Below are 24681 nucleotides of genomic sequence, written 5' to 3'. Positions count from 1 at the left end.
AATGTGGCTGAAAACGAGTTGCAAATGACAAGAAGGTCCTGTGATCAGGAAGCCAGACATGGTTCAATGAAATGTGAGGCAATGCAGTTAAAATGTTTACCATCTGTTTTAAAGTAACATGTGTTGTTTTTCTTTCTGGATTTCAGATCACGTCCCCTAGAGAATACTGGCCAGACTGTATTGGTTGTTGGTGGTGTTCAGTGGCTTAATTCCAACCACCTGCAAATTATTCACAAGGTTTTGAAAAGGTAAACTGCTGTGACAGTAATTATCATTGATATTTAAAATGTTTTAAAAGGTGATATTGATAATGGTTAAGTTTTATCAAGACATTTACTTAAATAACACTTCATAATTTAAACTTAGATTTAAAGCCTGATTTAAAATATTTCAAAATACTTTTATATCTAATCACAACAGGACTCTTCATTATTCAAATTTAAATTTGATACAGATCAAAACCTGTCCACTGATACCAAACTCAATCCACAAAGTCCCCTAATACACATCAAATCTGTAAAATGGGAATTTGGTCCTGGATGCCAATTATCTGGTTCTCAAAAGATTCTGCTTGATTTTGGGGGGTAATTAACAAACACCTAAGCTGTAATTATGGTTTGTGACTTTGGAATTCTGATCATTTCATTCAGGGAAAATTTACTCAATATCCTAGTGATCATCAAAACTTTGGGAATTGGATTCCATCTACCAGTGGACGGAGTGCATTTCTTAACACAGGTAAGCCCGTTTCTTCTTGGCTATGTGAACTTCATAATTCCGATTTTGATCCCTGTTGGAAAAGGTTCCAAAAATGACACCTTCATGATGATCAAAAAAGATTATATACTTAGAGATTATGATTTCAAATCATTTATAATTATTCCTGGAAAAATGAAACCATAGCCCACAAATGTGTTGCAAATAATTTGCATTGGGTTTATAAAAGAAAAAGGCGTGCTGATCCATGCAAAATTAAGAACTAAGGCATATAAGAGAGAAACCTCTTTAATCATTTACCCATCAAGTTTTCATATGCCTTTCTAGGCTATATAAAAAGGCTTTCTTTTCTTCAGGTTCAGGCTAAAACCACAAATGAAATTGCCAATAACAAAGAGTCCTTTGGGAAGGAGTGGCTTTTTTGAAGACAATTGCTTTTTTTTTTTTTAATATCTTTGAAGTAGTATCATTGTCTTTTTCCCTGTAGTTGGACATTCATGAATGAAAGGAGTTAGGGGCTTCTGACCAGAAGAAGATAATAAATTCTTCTTACCACTGAATAGAAACTGCAGAACAAAAAAGAAAAACCACATCTGTAGGTCAGAGGACCAGCTGCTCTTGCTCAAGCAAGGAGAGTCCACCAGCAGCCCAAGTCTGCAGACAATTGCACAGTCATGGTTCAGGGGCGTAGTGGGAACTGGGCAGGCAGGAAACTGTCCATTTGATATGTAAGGAGTTAAGATTTATTTTTGTGTCTGTGTGGAGTATACCTAGCTTTTCCCAGCACTGAGCACATTACCCCTCTCTTTTCTGGAAACTTTATATGCCAGATCTTCTTTGATACCAAAACGGGAGAACTGGTTGAAAGTGACTAATGTTAAACCTTCAAATTCAGCATCTTGAACTCAGCAAGTTTTAAGATAACTTAAAATGAGTTGAGCCATTTAAAAAAAACGAAGGTAGCTGAAGGGCTAACGTTTACTGGGGACCAGGAAAGGGGACTCTGATGGTTTTGTGGTATGGGTTATGAATTGGAGCCCCTTTAATGTTATCTGAGGGCTTCCAGCTGAGATTGCAATTCCTTCTTGACTCTGGTAGCTCTACTGTGCTGCTTTGACTGCAGCTCCTTGGAGCAACTGGAGCATTCATGGCTCCTGCTTATATTTAGGTTATTAACTCACAATCCACTCATTCCAGCTAACATTTCTTCAGCATTTGCTATGTGCCAGACCCTGCATCAAAGACTTTGCCTGCCACCAGAGCTTTGCTGGTACTCATCGGTCTTTTCCAACAGAGTAAGAACAAAAGAAAGGAAGGAGAAAAGGGGCAAAAAGAGTAAGATAGTAGAAAAGGATAATAGCAAGTAAAGACAGCACATAAATCTCAACTCCCATCATATACTTGCAAGACTGATAACTGCCCTCCTCTCTAGAATTATCCATTTTTCCTTTGTTCCCAGAGCACATGCACACATATGCCTACACACACACACACACACACACACACACACACACACACACTCACACTGAGCTCAGTCAGGCTAAGCATGTGCTGTTTCTTAAGCACTCCATGCTTTCAGGCCTATGAAACCACTGTTCCCTCTTCTTGGATCCTAGTCTCCCCACCCCTTCACCTGTGTCACCTCCATGCCCCCTCATTAGTTTAAGTGCTTCTTCTTCTGGGAAGACATTCTGGACACATTTGACTAGGTTAGTTCCTCCTACCATGAGTGGCTAGAATAGTGTCTATGTCCTCACTCTTGTCACCCAGCGCACACAAACCTTGGTTGTTCATCTATCCTGATGGGCTGTAATCTGAGTGAGAACAGGGACATACATGGAGGTAAGGGGAGCTTGTATGGGTCACTCTGGTACCCCAAGTGCCAAACACATTTCTCAACACATAATGGACCCACAAAAAATGGCTTGTGCACAAAAGAATGAGTCTTAATGATTTTGATGTCCCCAGATCACCCTTTCCCATTCATTCCTGTCCTAATGATGACTCCCATCTGAGTCCCAGCAGAAATTGTGCTGCAGAGGCCCGACATGCCCATGCTGGAGTGCTGAGACTCAGTACCCTTTCTTGACCTGGGCCACTAGGGTCATCTCTGCTCTATAACTCCAGGTGGCATTAGTGAAAGCTTCTTTTGCTACTGCATTGCAATTCAACTCTTCACTCTGCCAAGTTCTTCTTCCCTTGCTCCCTCATATGTGTTGATCCCCAAAGCACTGTCCTGTTGGCTCCCTGCATTCAAATATCTATTTCCCAAAGAACTGGTCTTTCTCTAGAAAAATTTCTCTGGAAAATGCTTAAAGTTTCATGTATCTTTTGTAACTAGGTACATTAAAATGAGAGAATACTTGTAACTGGACAAGAAGCCTACACATGAAATTGAGACTATTGAACATCATTTTTTTTTTTTTTTGGAGTTGGAAGATTACCAGGAATTGAACTCAGGGGCACTCAACGACTGAGTCACATCCCCAGCCTTATTTTGTATTTTATTTAGTGACAGGGTCTCACTGAGTTGCTTAGCCCCTCACTTTTGCTGAGGCTGGCTTTGAACTCACAATGCTCCTGCCTCAGCCTCCCAAGCTGCTGGGATTACAGACGTGCATCACTGTGCCTGGGGAGCATCATTTTTATATGATCATGAAGGCCCAGAGAAAAATTGCATGTCTCTTTCCTCCAGGGTGCTTCTTTTGAGCCTTTTCTATTTTCAAGTAAACCCTTTTCTCGGTTATGTACAAATAAATATGCAAGTACAGTGAAAGCAGAAAATTATATGTATCTGACTGCTTCTTTTACCTTGCAGTTGGATTAACAAATGGGAGCTATTATTTGTCTTTTTACCTATGAAATTATATTTGTCCTTTAGGAAAAGGAAAAAAGTGAGTGCAATACCTTCCCTGTGTCAGTTTGGCTTCTCCAAGCACAGACAGGATTAACTGAAAAAGTGATAAACAAGGGGGATGCCTGATAAAGGGTAAAAGATAAAGGGAGAGATGTGGGCGTAGGCAGGAGGCCCTTCAGACCACAGCATCCCAATGCATGTTACTGGATCCTGCACCAAATATCTTTTGAGTGCCTAGCATTCCCTGGGAACTGGACTGGACTGCAATGGGTCTGATATGAAAAGAGGGGAAGAAGGATGATTTCAGCAGAAAGCCTAGGATAGCAGGTCAGTTCTGAGAAACTTAGCCAAGCCACGACAAAGCCCTGAAGCCACAATGATTAGCAGAGTGCACCTGAACTAGAACTCCCAGCCATGCTCAATCATTGCCAGGGACTTGGTGCCTGAGGGAGGGAGGAATCTGATCCACAGTAACAGCAGCTGGAGCCTTCACTCAAGTCTGCTGCTCCCCCAAGCACACACCTCTCTTCCAGCCAGCAAACCTCACTCAAGACTGCTCAGAACCTTCTCTTAAAGCCTCGCCATCCAGCTCTCCCCTGGCCCTGACAGCTACTCCTTCCATCAGTGCAGAACCTGGCATTTTTTCCTCTAATAAAGGGCTTAATAGCTGTTTATGAATCTGTTTCTCTTATTAGAATGCAGTGTCTTAAGAGCGGAAACCACAATTTATTTGTCCTTGTATTCCTGTCTTGCAGCTAGAAACTAAGCACAAAGCAGATGCCAATTAATGTGACTCAATGAATGAGAATCCAAATAGCTGAACCTAGCACTCATCATTCTTAAATGTCAGTTTTCAAATTGAAGTTTTAAAATATTTATTATAGGCAATACATTTAATTTCTTTCTGTGTAAGGGAAAGTTCAAAACCATGTGTCTCTATACATCTTTATGCAACACACACACTCAAACAGTTATATTGATGTCTTGAGAGAAAAAAGGATAGAACATGTCTTTATTTAAAAAATGCATGTGAAAGTCTTTATCACACAATAGAACCAATTTCTGTTTTAAAAGATGGCATTTATATGGTTTCTGCTTGAGTTATGAAATCATAAAATAATCCACTGCTAATAAAAACCCTTATTCTTCTACTTTGCAATACAGAGTGAAGTACAAAATGTATGGAAAGAAAATATGATTATTCTGGATGCTGCAAAAAGTTATGGCTATGAAGTGGTTGACACATTCACTATAACCATGGGGCGATACAAAGAGTTTCTGCAGGGCAGTTGTGGATGTCATTTCCATGAGGTATTTATGCTGGCTTTCTGATTTTTATAGCTTTTGATTTAAAAGAAAAATTTGTACCTTTATTTTACACAGAAGAAAATTATATCAGAAGGAGATCAAGTGATGTGCTCATCCTCACTCAGGCAAGACTTATTACAAATTTGGCTGTTTAAATTAGTTGTTACAGCACCACCACCAAAAAAAAAGTTGTTAAAATCAGATGCTTAAAAACAAGGGTCATTGGTCAATGCATGTGGGAAGATGGGAACCTGGGAACCTGGAGAGGGCTTACCTTCTCCAACACACTTCAAGCCCTCCTATCAGAAATCTCATCCAAAGAATGTGGCAAAAATATTCAGCTTGGGAATCAAGTCTATTGAATGTGCTAGACTAATTGAGTGTTTAACTAATGCATAGCAGAGACCCGTGGTTTGAATAATTTTTTTCTTCTGCAAATGTAATAATGATTCTGTTTCTAATTAGAAATTAAGTAGGTTTAGCTGATAAGGTAACAACAAAGAATAATTCTTTTCCCTCCCAACCTTTAAGATTCTTCTGTGTATTTCCTCCCTACCCCTTGAATAAAATCTTGGATAGATCCCATAGCTTTGAAAGGTTGCCAATCACTTTCATACATCAGTACTAAAATTGTCCAGTCCTATGTCATAACCACATCATTCCTCTCCCCCGGTTCAGGGCTGCCTGTCTCAAAAGACTCAAGTAGTGGGGAGAATGCAGGAGTTTTCTCTCTCTTCCCCATTTTGCTTTGCTACTCTTCTTTTCCTTGCTCTGTTGGCATCAAATCAGGTACAGAGTGTATGTTGAAAAAAGAAAGATCTTACTTGAGTGGTACAGGCATAATTCAGCAATATGCTTTCTAGGTATAGCATGCCGCTTCTTCCTTTTTTAATGAGTGCTTTTGTGAATGTCCTTGAAAAGATCCCCCACCGGGACATTCTGTCTGCAGCTTTCTTGATAAAGGCAATACCCTCTCTTAGATTCCTTCTTTGGCCCCTTGGTAACTAACAATCCACTCTGTTGGAGGTCACGTTGCCCCTCCAGGCATCCTCTTGGAAGATATTCAACTTGGCACTAGGCTTGCTATACTTAATTACTCTCATTTGGTCTACAGAAGTACTCATGCATCCTTGTTCCACTGTTGCTGGAAATACAGTTAATTCCCAATAAAGTCTTCTCTTTTACTCTTGCATCTCTCTCTCTCTCTCTCTCTCTCTCTCTCTCTCTCTCTCTCTCTCTCTCTCCTTAAAGTGAATCTACAGCAAGTATCTCATACTAGGTCTAATGCCCTGAAATTCCAATAGACATGTGTCCAGCTCTCAAAGTTGGCCTTTTAAATGTCTTTCTCACTTGGTTTTAAGCTAGAAGGAAGCAACTTCCTGAAAGGGTAGAAAACCACAAGGCATTTGGAAAACTCACATAAAAATCTGTCTCTTTCTTCTTTTTCGTCTCACAACTCTTTTGATGAGACAAGGGTTTATATAAATGGATTTTGCCCACACTTTTACAAGTAACGAATAGATTGTCCAGAGACAGCTTGGAATATAAAGTTTCCTGGCAAATGCTGTTTGGGTCCAGGTCTCAAGAGATTCAGCTGACAGAGGTGAAGAGAGCCTCCATTTAACCTTCCCATCAGATACTGGGTCACTCATCCTTTCCATTTTGTCTCCTTTTTTTTTTTTAACTGGAATACATCCCTTTGTGGGTTGACTAGGGAGAAAACAACTACAGATTCTTTTCAGCTGTTAACTGACTGTCACATTCCATCCTCATCCCCAGATTCTTACAAATACCTCAAAGCTACGGACACTGCCCTCGTCCTGTATGATTTACTGATGGATGCTTCTTAGTTTATTATGTGACCAACAGAACTGCATCTCAGAGAAGTGAGAGCGGCAATTGAAGTAGAGAACCTGACAAGATAAAATTTGATCCGGCAGCTTGAAGCTTGACTGTGCTGCTGCAGAACTTATTTTAAGTTGTAGGAGACTGTATGCCTACTAATTGCTTCCACAAGAAAATATACCACCCATAAAATACTTACCCTATTTGCAAAAAGGATTAGAAACACAAGTGTGTTAGCCTGGAAGAGCAAGAAATAATGAATTGTCAGCTGAGCAAGCCCAGGATCATAGTTGGTCACAAAAGCACATCCACAAAAATGGGGACTTTGAAAGACAATGTACAGATCATTTTTCCCTCTTTTAGAAAAAGGTTTATTTATTTATGTTTATATAATGTGCTTTCAATTAGTTTTTGTGGGGAGAGTGTCTGCTTTTGTTTTTTTTTTTTTTTTGTTTGTTTGTTTTTTTCAGCTTTAGGGCTCTTAAAGTCTAACAAGGAAATGTTCTCCAATGATTTCCAACAGGACTCCAAGTAAAATCAGAAAATGTCCTTTCCACATGGGGTTACACATATCTCCTGCCACAGTATCAACTGGTTTATACTAACAACCATGGAATGTGAAAACCCCCCAAAAGACTCCTTGAACCATCAGCACTAGGATATTGATTTATAATTATTTCCAATAAAAACTATCCTAAATTAGCAAATAATGATTTGAGCATGTCAGGTAAAATTGCTTCACTTGCTTGATTTTCTTTTTTTGTGCCTTGATCATGTACAAATTGCCTCTTCTTAGCTCTGTCTCTAATGCATGCTGTTTTGATGGCAAGCCATGAGAGGAGCCCCTTCAGATTATCTCAACTGATTCCTGGTAGTGTCATCTACTTGTAAGTTTTCATGATTGAACTGAAATACACTCTGGGAGCATTTGCCTTTTCAGTTATGATATGGAGTTGATAAGATCATCTTTCTCTGTTGACGCCCTTCATCATTAAGTCTCCAAACTCGTTCATTGCTCAGGCATAATTGTTGCTTAACTCTTGGACAATTTGTACCACTTGTACTTCAGGAAGTCTCTAATGCTGACACTGATGTTTTATAATCTTTCTAAACCATCAGCCAGCATCTTAAATCACTATTAGCTTATTACAAGCAATCAAAAAAAATCTAAAGCCTCCTTATGAAGAATGGTTTGATGATGAATGCAGCAAGCCAGGAAGAAGTTGATTACAAATTTCATGCAAAACATATTGAAGGGCAAACATTCTGCTGATAGTCGTTTTTTGCTCTTTGCTCATTTTATGAGAGTGGTAAAAAAACAAAAAGCCAAGTTTGCCATAAAATAATAACAAAATGAGAAACAGTTGTGTTAGAGCCATAAGAATTTTGGCTTGGGGGCTGTGTCTTCTGGTGTTCAATTAAACCATTCCCACAAAAGTTTCAAGAGTACCTAGGAATATGGGTATAATCATTACAGTAAGACCTTGACACTTCTTCTTTGCTTTGTGGACAGGATTCTACTACAGACATAACAAAACCCGCATCAGTAAACTTTTATTGCCATAGGTGACATTAAAGGTCTTGGAGTGTCGATTTATCTGTCAAGGCACCAAAAGAGAATGTTGCCACCATGAATCTATAAACAATTTCCCAACTGGTGTACCTCAACTTTGACTAGACAGTTCCTGTTGATTAGAAAAGCAGGTGTTTTTCTTTATGGGTGGAAATGGAATTTTGTTTTCCAGTGTTTGTGCAGGACAACAAATAGGATCCAGGTAGCTCTTGTCCAAGAGAGGTTTTGGACAGTGTTTTGTTATGTGGCAGACGTTACTGTGAACAAGCTTGAGCCTGGCAAGTATTCAGAAATGTTATCAGCCCAAACCTGGTTGCCAAAGAGGCAAATTCACCGACAATTGTGGTGTGATTATTAATTAGTCAAATTACTTGTACAGACCTTACACAATCTCTTGTTTTCTGGCAGATGTTAACTAGAGCTTTGACTCAGTCAACAAAATCCATCTGGCATCACGAACCAACACTAATACCTGCAGGTTTTCTTTGATTTTGGCACAGCAGAAAGAATTTTAAAAAAGGAGTTTCAGTTCCTTGCTAGAGATGATTTCCCATTATTATTTAATCTTCATCTTATAATCTTTGTTATTTAATCTTAACTAAATAAAACATTATGTGGCCTAGAAATGTTTTTCTCCTTTAAACTTTAAAATTTTATATCTAAACACAACGGAGAAAAGAAAATCTTTAAAATTCATCTACCTGAAAAAAAAAGATATTCAAATAAAAACAAATGACCCACATATAATTAGCTGATATAGAAGATTCTAGAATTTAACTATTAGCATAGCTATTTTTAATAAATTTGTAATGACAGTTTACTTAACAGGTGTTTTTGAGTACCTACTCTATTTTACTATTGTTAGAAAATGAGCCAAGAGAATACTTTAAAGGATTCCCATAAACATTTCAAAAGCAGCATTTCCTAAAGGAAGAATTAATATTCCCTTTAAATGTGTTCCCTTCTGCTTTGTGCTAACATACTCTTTGCACTGCCATTTACAAACTAAAGACACTCTTGACTTTTGCTTATTTTTCTTCAGTCCCCTAACAATCTTAACCAACCAGTTACCAAGTCTTGTTTACATTCTGGTCTTCAGAATCTTTCCCCTATACTCTGTTTCAGTTTCCTTAATTTGTTTATTCTTTTAATTATCCAACATTTGTTTGTTGATTCCAGTTACTGAGCTAAATGGTAGTGAAGCAGAAATTAATAAGACACATTCTCTGTCCTCAATATATTGCTGTCAAGGACTAAAGCATTTGAAAAAAAATATTATGAAACAATATTTTAGGTGACATGTATATATGAGACTATTGTGATCACACCAAATCACCTATTGTGATCACACCAAATCACCTAGCCCAATCTGAAAACCATCTATGTTGGTTGTTGAAGGATGAACAGACCTTAGTCAAGTGATGGCAGAGGGAAGATGGTCCCAAATTCATGGGGTAATGTATAGCTCTGAAATACCCACTCCTCTCAGGTAATAAGAAACCAATCTGAATATTGTAGAGCTTCAGACTAAAGGGAACTGGAAAAAAAAAGTAGGCAAGAGCCAGATCATGGTCAGAGCTTGGAATTTCATCCTGTAGGTGGTAGAGACCGATGAAAAGGTTTTAAAGAAAGGAGTGATTTTATTTCAAAGGGGTGAGTCTAGGAATAGTGATGTATGGGAATAGTGATATGCTAGGAATTAGTTATAAAGAGTGTAAATCAGGGAGGTTAGTTAGGAGATACTTTTTCAGAAGTCAGATGAGAGATAGTAAAAAATCTTCCTAAAACAGAACAGAGTCAACAAACCAGGACAGAGTGAGGTGGACAAATCCAAGCCCTATTAAAAAAAAATACCAATAATAATAGCGGTTGATCTGATCTGTGGAATGAGGGAGTGGGAAGAACCAGAGATGATTCCTTTCCTTGGTGGCTGATTAGACAGCTAAGATGGGAATTGAGAAAGAGAATAACTGAAAAGGTACTGGCTTAGGAGAAAGATGAGGAGTTCAGTTTTGAACATGTTGTGTTTGAGATGCCTGCAGGACATCCAGGTGGAGATCTCTAACAATGGGCAGTGAACATACTAGTACAAAGCTCAAGGACAAGTTAGGACTGGAGGGTAATCAGTAAGTCAGCAACAGTTGAAACTGTAAAAATAGATCAAAGTCTGGAGAAATAGGAGAATTTGAACTTAGAGCATAAACTATTAGAATAAAACTCTAGTAGGGTATGGGGCCATAGAAAGCCATAGAGTAAGAATATAGAAAGAGATAGAGACAAGATCCACACTGTCACATGTGATAGGTAGATCTAAAATAAGGATTTCAAAATACTCAGCTTTAGACATGAAGAAGGCCCCATGCTGTTCCCCTTTTGTTAATGCATTATAGTTAGAGGTAATGGTTCATTTTGTAAGAAAATCCTTTCTGACCACCTTGAGAGTACAGTAAGATACTGGCAGCAGGAATTAGACTAACACAGAGTGCAGAAATCTGGGACATGAGAAAAGGGGACTTGTAAAGTCTCTCAACAATTAAATGTAACAAAGAGGGAAAGATGTTGGATTTAGAGGAGAAAAGTTTGGGGGCATGTTTGAGCACAGAGGAGAAAAAAATCAAGCAAGTGGTATGTTAAAAAATACAGGAGAAAGTAGGACTATTGGAGCAATGCCCTCAGTAATCGGGTCAAGGTCACCTGTAAGTTGTCAGTATGTGCTGGTAAAGATACAAAGTGGGGAAGAGGGTCCTTTCTTCCCTATCATTTATTTGCCCTAGACTATAGCAATATTTTTTCTCAGGGTCTCTAGATTCACCTACTTGAATCCATCCTTCATGCCTCCACCAGGAGAAGGTTCCCATACATCAAATCTAATGTAGTTCTTTAATATCTTTTAGTGGCTCCGTACCGAAAGAAAATCACAGAAATTCCCACTGCCTGCCATTGCTATACCACCCCCTGCTTTTTTTTAAAAAAAAATGACTCCATATTGTTTATTTTCTGAATAAAATGAATACTATTCATTTTATCTTCTGCAAATGAACCCTAACCTTTTCTACTATCTGATTAGAGAGCAGAGCCTAAAGAGAAAATAAATTCATTGGTGCTGGGAGACCCCAGCCTTTTCAAAGATGTTTGTGTGCAAAAATTCTGTTTTAAAGTGAGTATCTCATATTGAATGGTGGTAACACCAATTAAATTGGGATCTCTCTTTTAAGAAGAGTAATTAAATAGAGGATGAATGAAGAGTTGTCAGTGTCATTATGTTGAACTAGTACTGTGGCATCATGATTAGGCTATACATCCCAACCTCTGCACTACTGACATCTAGAATGGCAGTACAGCTAAGAAAGAGATATCTGCCCTCACTTCTTCATATTCTGCATAATAAATACTTATGTCTTAGAGTCTACTACCAACCTTAAGAAACCAAACTAAGACAGGTATTGAACTGCCTTGAGTCACATTTCCTTCATGCTATTTTCATGTTCTAGCCTGGTGAAAACAGGATCTGTGGTTGGAGAAATACTATATATATCTCTACTTTATGGATTCCCAGATAATATTAGTATATTAAGTGATCCCAAAGCTCTTATGGCTAATAAAATCTAGCTTGATCCATGGGAGGTATGCATGCCTGTAGTTCTCAGAATTCAGGGGGCTGAGGCAGGAGGATTCTTGAGCCCAGGAATTTGAGACTGATTTAAGCAGCACAGCAAGACTCTGAATCAAATATAGATAGATAGATAATAGATAGATAGATAGATAGATAGATAGATAGATAGATAGATAGATAAGTCTAGCTTGGTTTGATCCATTTTTTTTCCAAACTTTTCTTGACCACAGAGCACTTTCCTTATTTTTGATATTTTAAGTTTATTTACAAACATATCTAATATGCTGTATGAATTCAAGTGTTTGATCCATTTTTCAAAAGGATTGCACTTCCTAAAAGGCTCTTCATATGTGTTAAATGAAAGAACTAAAACATAATTATTTCTTAAGCAGGTGAAAGAAGCAGCAAATCAGATCCAAAGCATAAAGCATAATTAGTAGCCACTTCTTGTTTTCCTCTGAAAATGGCAAATTGCTCCCTGGGCTCTCCTAGTGGCTCCCAGGGACCACAGTTGCTGTGAACCTCTAGTGCTCTGTACCATCATGATGCTGTTTTCAGCTCTGCAAAAGGTGCAGAGGGGGAGAAGGAGGAAATGACAACCCTATATACCCTGTTTCTTCATGACCTTGTTCCCTACGTGCTCCATTTTTCTTTTTGTAAGAACAACTATTAACATCCCACTGAAAACACTCTGGGCAAGGTCCAAAATCATACATGGAATACAGCCTAAATGTGGCAGATTGATCAGAAGCATTTATCTTCTTTTCCACTTGAATCCTAGGGCTCTACAGACATAAAGCTTTTTACCCGCCCCTCCCAAATTAAAAGAACAATATCTCAGAACCGATAAGAAATTCTAATTTATTTTATGAAATGTGTTGATCTGGCAAAGGAAACTGCAACTTTAAAAGCCTGGAGAAAAGAAACACTAACTATAGGAGGCACACCTGACCACGAGTGTCCTAAATAGTTTGCAGTCGGAAATGAGCACAAAGTTGGTAGACCACTGAGTCCCCTACCCCCATTCCAGGTAGTCAGGGACCTACATCCACACATACAGTATCTTTTAAAATTGAACTGCGGAATCTGGAGTCAAAAACACAGGTCAAGAGTAAATGAATCTGGAGGCTGAAGACAGAAAGTAAAAGTTGGCAATTGGAAGATAGAGCTCCTCACCTTCTCCCCAGACCTAGGATGCACAGCCAGACAGGAGGCTGGAGAGCCCTTCCGGCCAGAGATAACTGATTTCCTTTGAAAAAGCAGAGCTGAGCTGAGAAAATCCCTATGGTGAAGCCAGCAGTTGAAACACTGGTCCACACAAGACTAGTCAAGTAGAATTAGAGTTAGGAGTTAAGAGTCTCAGCTGTCAGAATAAGAAAGGCTGGGGATTAGAAGTAGGGTGGGAGACAGACAATATGCTCATTGCAAATCTGGAAACCCCGAAAACTGAGCAAAACTCATTCCTTAAAGACATTTTAGACGTGTCCCCTAATCCTCAGCATCTTTGGCTCATTCAAAAGCTGGACTCCCTTCAATCAAAACATAGTTTATTTCATGTGGCCACAATTAAATATTTGGGGAAGAGGGTGAAATGGAAGAATTCTCTATTATCTGTCAAAAGTGCATGATGTTCTGAAATGGAATTATGAATTATAAAGACTGGCTTCTAGCTATTGTTTGCTGCTTTATTTTTATTTCATTTCTGTGAATTCTTAGGCTACTTTTTCAGCTGGTCATAATTTTGTGACTGGATCTTGGATTGAATGGCAGGCTGCACAATGACTACATCAAATAAAAAATATTTCAATAGCATACATTTATCCTAAAAGTCTACATTAGCATATTTGGCCTGGTCAATCTCGTGTTTTCCAGTCTTAGAAAGCCATTACCCTCATTCCTCTTCAGACCCTACTCATGATCATGACACATGTTTGTAATCAGAACATCCCTCTGATCCAGTCTAGGGTGATTCTGGAACACTTGCACCAAGAAAATTGTTTTCTATTTTGTTCTGTGAACCTGGAACTACATCAGAAGCTCCTTCAGGGTTATTCAGGTCAAGATCGGTTTTAGGAAAGGTATTTGCTTGTAATCTGTCTGGCACTTTCCAGTTCACCCAGCCTGCCTGTTTTGTTCTGGCTTTTGGAAAATTCAAAGTTATTTTAGATGCAGCTATTAATTGTCACAGTAATACAATCATTCTGAACACTTACATGAAACCAATTTTGAGTGTTGAAGTAATTATATATTTAATAGTAAAAGTTGCAATGTTAGTTTGGTTGTGTAATTGATAACATTTTTTCACTTGCTTGGAAAGTCTTAACACAAGCCAGTCATATAGAATTGGGGCCTTTAGTGTGCCTTCTAAAAGGCCATGTGCCCAAGCGCTTAATGATGTAGGGATATACATAGATCTGTAATCATAAATGGAGAGAATCCTTAACATATAAGAAACCCATGAAAAAGTAAACATTACTTATATACTCTAAAGAACAGAATTTCAATTTTTATTCCACTGAGTCACAGAAAAATGTGATTATCTACACAGCATATATATTTATAGCTCTTGATCCCATCTCCCAAATTAAGCCATCCTAATTTCTATAGTTGATATATTAAAAATATTAATTGTTTTGAATATTCTGTAAATTTACTTGAAAGTTTATATATATCTGTAACTTAATCTAAAATTGAACATTGCTGTGAGAAAAAGTTTAATATAAGACTTATAAAATATAATAACACTTTATTACATAAAACAATGCTAATCTAATAGGTGGACACCAATTGCCCTTCACTACCTCTTCTTAATTTTCAATATAATTCAACATGACAAAGTCACAAAAAAGTAAGCAAACAAGGAAAGGAAAAGCGTTATTTTTTATTAAAATGGAAAAAAAGTTTTGGCATTTGACATCTATGCTTAAATATTGTAAACATTTGCCAAATTGTATACTATAAATTATTAACCATAGGTAGTGGCTTCTTTCTTAAGTAGACATGTCTTTTTTTCAGTGGCCAAGACATCTGCACCCAAATTTAGAGAAGCATTTAGGTGTGTCAAACGATTAGTATTTCTCTCTGAGGGAGCTGATTACTGTGCACAAACATCTGGAGACTTAGTCTCTGTTTCAAGGCTCACATCTTTCACTGATGTCTTCTAATGACTCATTTTGATTGTTTATTATTATCACTATTCTCCAGAGGTAACCTGACATTTGTATTGCTAGCAGCTCTCTTGCAAAGCTACTTTCCAGTTGACACTTCAGTTAGATTTTAACAGCCCTAAATGGTGTTCTGATTTTGGAAAGGACCCAAGTGGGCACATGTTCACACAAGATCAAAGGGAAGAAGCAATTTGCTCTTTACTGCACAGGTATCAAACGTCTCTTGCTGGCATACATCTCCAAACCTTAGAAATGTAGCTAACTCCTTTTTGTCCACTGTGGAGCCTATGCCAATAGGTAAAGTAATATTTTGAAACTCAGAGAAGTTTGACAGCAGTGTTAGATACTGATTTTCACAAATAAGTTCAAAGAATTAATAGCTTTGTAAACAGATTATAATGCCCACCATAAATTAGCACTAAATCTTCCTAATGTACTAAGAACTATTCATTACATGGAAACAACATGGTGCCTGACCTTGCAGAGCTAGTCCCAGACAATGTCTTTGAAGTCACTTCATTCTTGTTCTTACTTCAAGTATCTTAGACATGTGTCTTTATATAGTCCCCTTGAGGGTAGGGACCATATCTGAATTACTCCATGTGTTTCCTAACGCAGAAACTCTGAAGAGTAAAAGATGGATATCATATGTAAAAAGATCATTATATTTTTATTTTATAAGATATAGTTTCATTTTGTTTCCTGTTATTTGTTGTTGTTAATTACAAAAGGGTTACCTGAATTCTTGCTCATGGTAAACATCTGAATTTCACCATCATGCATTCATGTTCATCCACAAAACACAAACTAATTAATCAACCACAATAACAACAACAACAAAAACCTAAAAGTACATAGCAGTCAGATCATTAGAGTAGAGGGGAGGGAATAGAGGTGGGGAAGGGAAGGAAAAGGAAAATACTGGGGATTGAGTTAGCACAAATTAGAGCAAATGATAGTCTATGCCTTTATTATGTCAAAATGAATCCCAATGTATGTACAACTAAAAAGAACCAATAAAAAGCAAATAATAATAATAATAATAATAATAATAATAATAATAATAATAATAATAATATCTATACGGTAAAAGCAAAAACTCCTTCCTTTTCCATTGGAGACTATCTTCAATTTGTTACATAGCTCCATTTTAAACCTACCTTCTTGATTTTAATCCTATGCAATTAAATGTATTAAACCGTCAACATTTAAAGTCACTCATTTATGTAACATTAGGTTCTATTTAGAACTACCTTATTTCTCTGTATAAATTTTAGGGAACAGTAGTAGTTTATGAAATGCATTTTAATCTGTAGTATGAACATTCTTGTTCCTTCCATTCCACTATTAATTTCTGCTTATACTTAGCCTTTAAACCATATTTTGCCATCAAGTTCCTAGAAAGCATGATAATTAAGATTGTTTCCACAAAGAAATTTGCCATCTGAATCAAGGCAGGGACACAGTAATACAAAGTAAAATATACTTGCCAGTTTAACAAAAATTTATTGCGTGCCAGTTAATGTGCTGAATGCTAGGTTTCAGAGCTCTGACCTCTCTAATGATGGGAAAAAGAGATGCATAGACCTTCTACATGGCCTATGTAACCCCACTTACCCTGACTCTGCCTCCATCTGCTCATGATGGAACACTACTTCTTGCAAGTATTACATGTCCTCCCACCTGGGTTTCAATGGGCTTTGAGAAGGGGCTGTTCTCCCGAGCCCAGTGCTATTCCAGGAAGACACCCCTGATTCCTTGTTGTCTCTCTGAGAGCCCACATGCTGCCACTGTCTCAGGCACCAGCCATGGAAGCTCTCTTCTATGCTCTGCAGGGTTTCATATATGTGTAGTTCTCTGTCTGACTTACTCTGTCCTTTGGTGTGTTCTCCATCACAGAGTTTCCAAAACCTGGACTCCAATAAGTTGCATTTTCTGTGAAACACTTCTCTTTTTTTTTTTTTTCCAGATTTTTAACATTTAGTTATAGTTTCTTGTCTTACCATGGAACCTAGAGAATCACACCTCTTAGAGAGGAGGCGTGATAAGTTTTATCAGAAGCTGTGTAGTGGAAAAAACATTGTCAGAAGGAACCCCAGTCCCCATGATCAATACAGCATGGTAGGAACGTCTGCCCCTCTGTACATTACACAGGCCACATAGCATTGCGTCCCTCAGCCCAAACTTGGAATCCTCCCACAAAAACAGGCACTACTCTCCCATCCATGTTGTCGTATCCAAGAGATTGAATGACTCCAAGATGAGTGACTGACACAATGTGATATGAGAAACCACATTAATATCTAGAAAGATACCGGGATTAGAAGATCCCAAGAAGTTGGTGGATGGCAACATTGGGGAGATGTTAGAAGAAGCTATCCCTCGATTGCACCGGTCTTTGAAGAACAGAAGAAAGGCTAGAGATGGAAGAGTGGTATTCTTGAGTGGCAATAGAGTGTTCAGAGAAAAACAGCTGCCCATAGAATCTGAAGACCGTGGACCTTGGGTGGGTTGTAGCTCAGTGGCAGATTATGTACTCTGCATTCACAAGGCCCTGGGTTCCATCTCCAGCATCATGAAATAAAATTTTAAAAAGCTAATTAAACAATGATAATAGATCATGGTAAAATGAGTATTCCCACCATCAGCAGCCCCTCTATTTCCTTCTATCCCCAACCCCCACACTCTGCAGAGGCTTGTAGAGGGAAGATGAAAGAAGCAAAGTTCCATTTATTCTTACAGATACATTTTAGAATTTGTCATACTGTTATGCTTACCATTGGGGTAGCTCCTCTGTCAGCTTGGGAAGCTTTGATATGGTGTCTTTTCATTTGTTCTTGTGTTTTTTATTTGTTTGTTAATTTGTTTTTTTTCAGGACTGGGGATTCAACCAAGGTCTTGCACATGCTCTACTACTGAGCTACACTTCCAGTCCTTGTTGATTTTTATTTTGAGACAGGTCCCACTAAGTGCCCAGGCTAACCTTGAGCTTAAAATCCTCCTGCCTCAGTCTCCCAAATAGCTGAGATTACAGGTGTGCACCACTGCACCTGGCCATTCATACATTTTTCACATCTCATTAAACTTTTTTTTTAGTTTGTTTTGCAGTAGTGAGGATCTGAGCTACATCTCCATCCCTTGATTTTATTTTATTTCATTTGTTTTATTTTGAGATAGAGTCTCACTGAAATATTGAGGCTACCTCAAGATTGCAATCTTCCTGCCTCAGCCTCCAGAGTGTGTTTATGTGTGTGTGTGTGTGTGTGTGTGTGTGTGTGTGTGTGTGTTTTGCCAGGGCCTTTTGCATGCTAGATGAGCACTCTACCACTGAGCCACATCCTCAGTCCTCATTAAACTTTTGATACATTCTTCACCTGCAGCCTATAGATTATTGCTGAATTTAGTGAAGCTGTTTAGTATTTTCAAATAATTTCCTGTTAATCATTGATAAGAATAGAAAAGCTTTATAATTTCTAAATATCGACTTTATAATATCTCATTATTTTTTATCAGTAGATTCCTTTGGGTTTTCAAGACAAACATATAGCTCCACATAATTCTTTAGTAATTTCCTGCAATAATGTATTTCATAATATTGAAACATTTTGCATCCTTGAAATAAATTGTATGTGGCAGAGGTATAGAAAATAATACTGGATTTTTTTAATCTTTATTTTATTTATATGCGGTGCTGAGGATCAAACCCAGGGCTTCACACATGGTAGATGAGCACTCTACCTCTGAGCCACAACTCCAGCCCAATACTGGAATTTTTAAAAGCCCCTGATTTAACTCACATTTTGGAATGATTTTTATTTTTTTTTACAAATCATTTGACACATCAAAACTGAAATAATTCTATATATTTGTCAGCTTTTGGGATTTGGTATCAAGGCAATGTTTATTTAATAAAACAATGAGGAAATATCATCTTTGTTTCCTGCAAAACAGTTTTTAAAAAGAAACCAAAAGAATTAAGTATTGTTGAGCCAATCACCAAATACGTGTGGAAGAGTCCATTTCAAATAGTATAATATGTGTATTAACCTTTGGGAGGCATTAGCTTGGCCCACAGAAATCAGAGGAGACCCCATCATTCCATCTTCCTTTCCCAGATATCAAGTTAGTGATCTCTAAAAACAGATGCTAATTATTCACATTCCCATTGAGCTCTGGAAAAATATGGACACTACTTTTGAGTGAAAGCTATGTGCTTCAGCAAATTCACTGGAGATTTGTATTTTGGGGTACCCTATTTATGAATCCAAAGATTGCTGCCTCCATCTACACTAGCATTATCCAACTTTTGTAAGGAAACATGAAATTTAATCCTGAAATCACACAAAATACTAACATAATGTTTAAACAACTGTAACTTTTTGTCTTGTAATGAATCTTTTTCTATTTAACAATTTTACATATAATTAGCATGCAGATCACCAGGCAATTGCAAAAGCCTGAACTTATGATAAAATCATACACGCAAAATTTACCTTATTTCGGCTTCAGAACATTGGAATAATATTATTTCAAGATTGAATGTTATATTTATGCTTAAGTGTTTCCTTAAGTAAATTTCCAGAAGATTGTTCCCTAATCTTGAGTGAGCATAGACCTCTCTAAAAGGACAAAACCTTCAGGAAAACACTGGTGCCCCTCTGTAGCCTATGAAATTTGGAGTTACAGTATAACCAAATAGGGGTGGAAAGAACTGGACTTAATAGAATCATGCAACTTTAGGATCTGGAATATTAATCAGTGGTTAACTGCAAACTGATCTCTAAATTACAATCCATAGGAATTTCTTACCACAACTTGCTGATTTCAATACCCTTCCTAACAGTCACTTGATTCAAACCTCCCATAACTACAGGAAAACTCTTCTTTTGGGGGGTTACCAAGGTGTAATTTGTTTTAAAAGACATTACTGTTAACATTTTTTATTCAAAATGCTAATAGCTTCAAAATGTTATGGTTATAAAGTATTGCACATTCATTGTGCAAAACGACCAAAAGTTATATGAATACATCTAGAAATCACCTGAAATCTCCCTTCACCAGAAGTTCTGCTACTGTTCACATTTTGGTGTAGCTCTTTATAGATTTTCCATTCAAAAAACTTGAAAAATGCTTTAGGTTCACTTACAATGTATTAAAAATACTTATCTACCAAATCGATATTTTATATATTTCTTTTCAAATATCTATTGGAGGGGGGCTGTTTTTATTGTAACTCTTTTTATTTTATTTTTAATAGTGCATTGTAGTTAAACATAATAGTGGAATTAATTTTGACATAATCATACATATATGAAATATAATTTACTTTATTTCAGTCCCTAGTGCTTCCTCTTTCCTTTCCCTCCTTCCTCCCTCTGCTTCCCTTTCTCTACTTTACTGGTCTTCCTTCTATTTCTTTTTTAAGTTCATGCTTTTTAGATACACATAAAGATGGAATCCACTGTGGTATATTTATCTATGTACATAGCATAATTTTGTCAATTTCATCCATAGTTCCTCTCTTTTCCTATCTTTCTTCCCCTCCCTTGCATTCTTCTTCCTCTGCTCCACTGATCTCCCCTATATATTTGTGGGATCCACTCTGTTGCCTTTTCCCCCTTTATTTTGCTCTAGCTTCCACATGAGAGAAAATATTTAACCCTTGACTTTCTAAATCCAGCTTATTTCATGCAGCATGATATTCTCCTCTTCCATCCATTTACCATTTAAATGTCATCATTTCATTCTTCTTCATGGTTGAATAAAACTCCATATACCACATTTTCTTTATCCATTTTTCTGTTGATGGGCACCTGGGATGGTTCTATACCTTGGCTATTGTGAATTAGACTGCTATAAATATTGATGTGCCTGTATTACTATAGAATGCCAATTTTAGTTCTTTTGGATAAATATGTCATTGCATTCTCTTCTATGGAATCAAAAATATGTACCTAAATCATTACATAAGACTCAGAAGAATTAAAAAAACTATGTGAGTTAATATTACTTTAATAGTCATCAACAATAGTTTATTATGTTTTACAGTTGTATTAAAATAATGCAATTCATGATTTGCTACTTATTTGTAAAGCTGCCCAAAACTTCTTACCTTATTTTATTTCCTTTTCTTCTTCTCTTTTTCTACTTCTACACTTCCCCCATCTCTCTCTTGTGGTCCCTACCTCAGGGGAGCGCCCCTGAATTTTAGTGCTAAAAACTTGAATTCTATCAGCCTAATGATTAAGGCTGACTGTTCTAGGATTCCATCAGAATAACTTTTTGTGAAAAGTACAAAAAAACATAAATACTGTCTCTTTGTTTATATGTGTGAGTGTATGTAAATATTCATAAAATACTATGAATGGAATCACGAAGAAACTGGTATTATCTGGAAAGGAAATGAATGGTGAGGAGTGGGAGCCACAAGGGGAAAAAACTTTTGATTACAATTCTTTTCATGCTTTATGAATGTTTTGTAATACAACTCGTGCAAAAATATTTAGGATCAAACTATAGCTATATATGTATCTGCAAATACACAACATTCTTAGGTTAATAAAGCATTTGCTCTTTCTCAGATTTCATGGCACACTAAGCACCCAGAGAAATGAAACCACTACCTGCCAGTGTTACTTTAGGGATCTGCAATGGAAAAATACTTTTTTTCTCTCTGAAAATAGTTTTAGCTGCCACTCTATGGAAGGGTGCAATGACAGATTTAGAGTACCAAGTCTGAATCAGTGGACTGGCAAAGACACAAGAGTGTCATTTCTATTCTGGTGTTATGTTTGGTTTGTTGACCCTGCGCACGTGCGCGCGCGCACACACACACACACACAACATACACAGGTGTAGTGGAGACATTATCTGTGACAGTTTCTTAGTTGCATTGGGAACAGCTGCCTGGAGGTATGAAAAATGACAAGAATTCTAATTTCAACCTTCGTCTTCTTTGAAACATAAGTTACCCTGGTTTTTGGTTATGTAAATTGTATTTGTGGCCTTCAGGCAACATCTGTGTGGCAGAAATGCAATTCTATTTTGAGAATTAGTAATATTGACATATGCAGGACCTAAATGCCCTTGATTTTTTCCTCATTTTCTTGCTCTTTATTTGCAGGTAGTGAAATCAAAGTTATCCCAAGAATTCCACTTTATTAAAATGAAAAGATCAAAGAATCATACAGTGGGAAAATATTTCAGCAATCAAAGTAAACTACAACAAGACTTTGTAACAAATCTTCAATCACCATATCATGTCAGAGGTCCAATAAATCAGGTTTGTTCTGAAATCCTTCTCAGCAGGATGTGTGCAAGTAAAAGGACCGTGAGGGCTCCCTAAAGAGTAACTGAGTTTGGAGATGGAGACAAGCTTCTCACCTGGATGATGGGCAGAGAACCAAACAACGTGCCTCACTTGTATTTCAGATCAACCACAAACTCATGCACACCAGGACACACCTGCACACCAATGCACATTTTGCTTAAAAAAAAAGAGTAATAAGTTTTTCCTATAGCTTTACAAAGTCAAGATGTGAATTTGAACAATTATTTGGTTTTAGAGTGAATGACAAAGCTAGAAAATGATTACTTGAAATATAATCAAAATCTAGGACCACCATGGGCCGGGTATTGCCTTTTGATCATAAACAGGAACATAGACACTTGAATTAAAAGGGAAAGAGGATCAGGCTCTTCAGTATTGTGTTAAATTCTCTGCAGGTACATTGATTTTAAAATGCAAACAAGCAATTACATTCCACATGCAAGTAGGAATTGTGCTTATGTTCTTTACCAGGAGAAAATGTGGCTTTTAGGAGCACTTAGACTTTGTGAATCCTATGCTTATGAAAAACATTTCTTCTTAAACTTTAAAAATTTTATAACTGAAAGGGAAACAACACAAATGCTGCCCTACAAGGACTTTGAAGAGATTCTATGAGAGAAACAGGAAGTTAAATATTTTACAGTTAATACACCAATATTTAATTCTTCACTCCTTGTGTTTTTCATAAACATTCCCTCCTGTCTTGTCTGTGAACTTAGATGGGTAACTGCAGTCTAAATTGATGATTTAGATCATTTTAAAGCAAGGAACAAAATACAGTTCCTCATGTATTACTTTATTATGTTTCATATATGATATTATGCAACAAAGCTTTTGTTTGCTGCTATTGACAGACTATGTAATTGAAGATTACAATTACATTTTACACAAATATTTTGCAAAGGATTATGTATTCTAAGTGGGTTAGCATAAAGCATTTGCACATGTTCCCAAATAGTACTGTTACTAGTATTTATAGTATCATTTTTCTTGAGCAACTATATCTAATCCAATTTAGAATAGAGCATAAATTTAGTTTTTCATAAAAGTGGTAGCAGACATACAAAACGTACCTAATACCAGTATCCAAAATTTTCTTTTCTATATTTTTAGGTTCAAAATGGTTAATTTCCTAATTATGCAAATGCTCTTTTGTGAGATTACATTTCACCTTTATGGTGGCTTTTAAAGGATTATTTTTCTTTTGAGGAAAAAAAAGCTGACATGCTTAATTCAAAATATGGCTGAAATTACATAATTTATGAATACCTCGATTTCATTAAAATACAAAAATGAAACTATTTTGATTGAGCAATTCTTTAGTATGAATATCCACTTCCTTCAAATATTCTATTTTTATATATATTTTTATATGAACATACACATAAATTTATATTTAACTGCCTTAAAGTATTTAAATGCAAATATCACTTGATATAAACAATAATATAGGCATTTACAGATGATAGATTATTTTTTAAGAAAATGATACAGAATTAACTTAAAAATAAAAGATTTTTCTGGTATCTTTATCTACATGCAAACTTCAGTTTTAGATTCTCTGAATTTTTTTTAAATGTTATAAAATGTTATCATTTCCTGTAGCTGCTCCATCATGTTTCAATGTATCATTGACAGTATTTCAGCTGTTTCTGCATTACACTGTGACCTGGATTGTAGTAATCATCTGGCTGAGTTAGTCTGGTGTCTGCCTCTTCACCATTGAAATAAGAATGGATTTTAGAAATAATTGTAACAATACTATTAATAAATGTCTTACTAGTAATATTCTGTGTTTGGAGAGTATCTGTTCTTTTCCGTTTCACGCAAGCTATATAACCATATCAACAGTAGCCACTTGGCAGGGATATTATCATGTGGATCTAAGTAATGGAGTGTGATTAATAGGATACAGTATTTTTCCAACTTTGATAATCTCTAAGTGTATGATCAGATGAACTCTCTGCTGTACAATAGCAAAAGCTTTTGAACATAGTTTAATGGCAATCTTTTTTTTTTTTTGAAGTAAAGCACTGAAATTCTAGAAAGCATTTTAACTATGCTATTATGGTTCAGATCCAAGATGTCTCCCAAAGACTCTTGTGTTGAAGGCTTAGTCCCCAATGCAGCAATGTTCAGAGGCAGACCTTTTAAGAGGTGATTGGATCATAAGGGCTCCAACCTAATCAATGGATCAATCCATTAACACATTCATAGCTTAATGGACTATTATTGGGAAGTGGTGGAAACGGTAGAAGGTGGGACCTATTG

At 36.8% G+C, this 24681-nt stretch overlaps 1 protein-coding gene across 1 annotated transcript in view; it reads left to right on the top strand.

Moving 5' to 3' along the window:
- CPED1 (cadherin like and PC-esterase domain containing 1) overlaps positions 1 to 24110 on the top strand; it is a 250065-nt gene extending 225955 nt beyond the window's left edge. The window contains exons 20-23 of the mRNA XM_081282994.1: positions 147 to 248; positions 651 to 738; positions 4739 to 4885; positions 22204 to 24110. Of these exons, the coding sequence (XP_081139120.1) occupies positions 147 to 248; positions 651 to 738; positions 4739 to 4885; positions 22204 to 22425 (559 nt within the window). The 3' untranslated portion in view covers positions 22426 to 24110. The remainder of the gene's footprint in view (positions 1 to 146; positions 249 to 650; positions 739 to 4738; positions 4886 to 22203) is intronic.
- The last annotated feature ends 571 nt before the right edge of the window (positions 24111 to 24681 follow it).

Source organism: Spermophilus citellus (assembly GCF_964194105.1).
Source record: "Spermophilus citellus genome assembly, chromosome: 3".
Classification (NCBI taxonomy): domain Eukaryota; kingdom Metazoa; phylum Chordata; class Mammalia; order Rodentia; family Sciuridae; genus Spermophilus; species Spermophilus citellus.
Note: the sequence above shows the minus strand (reverse complement) of the source record. Positions and strands in the feature narration are given on the sequence as shown.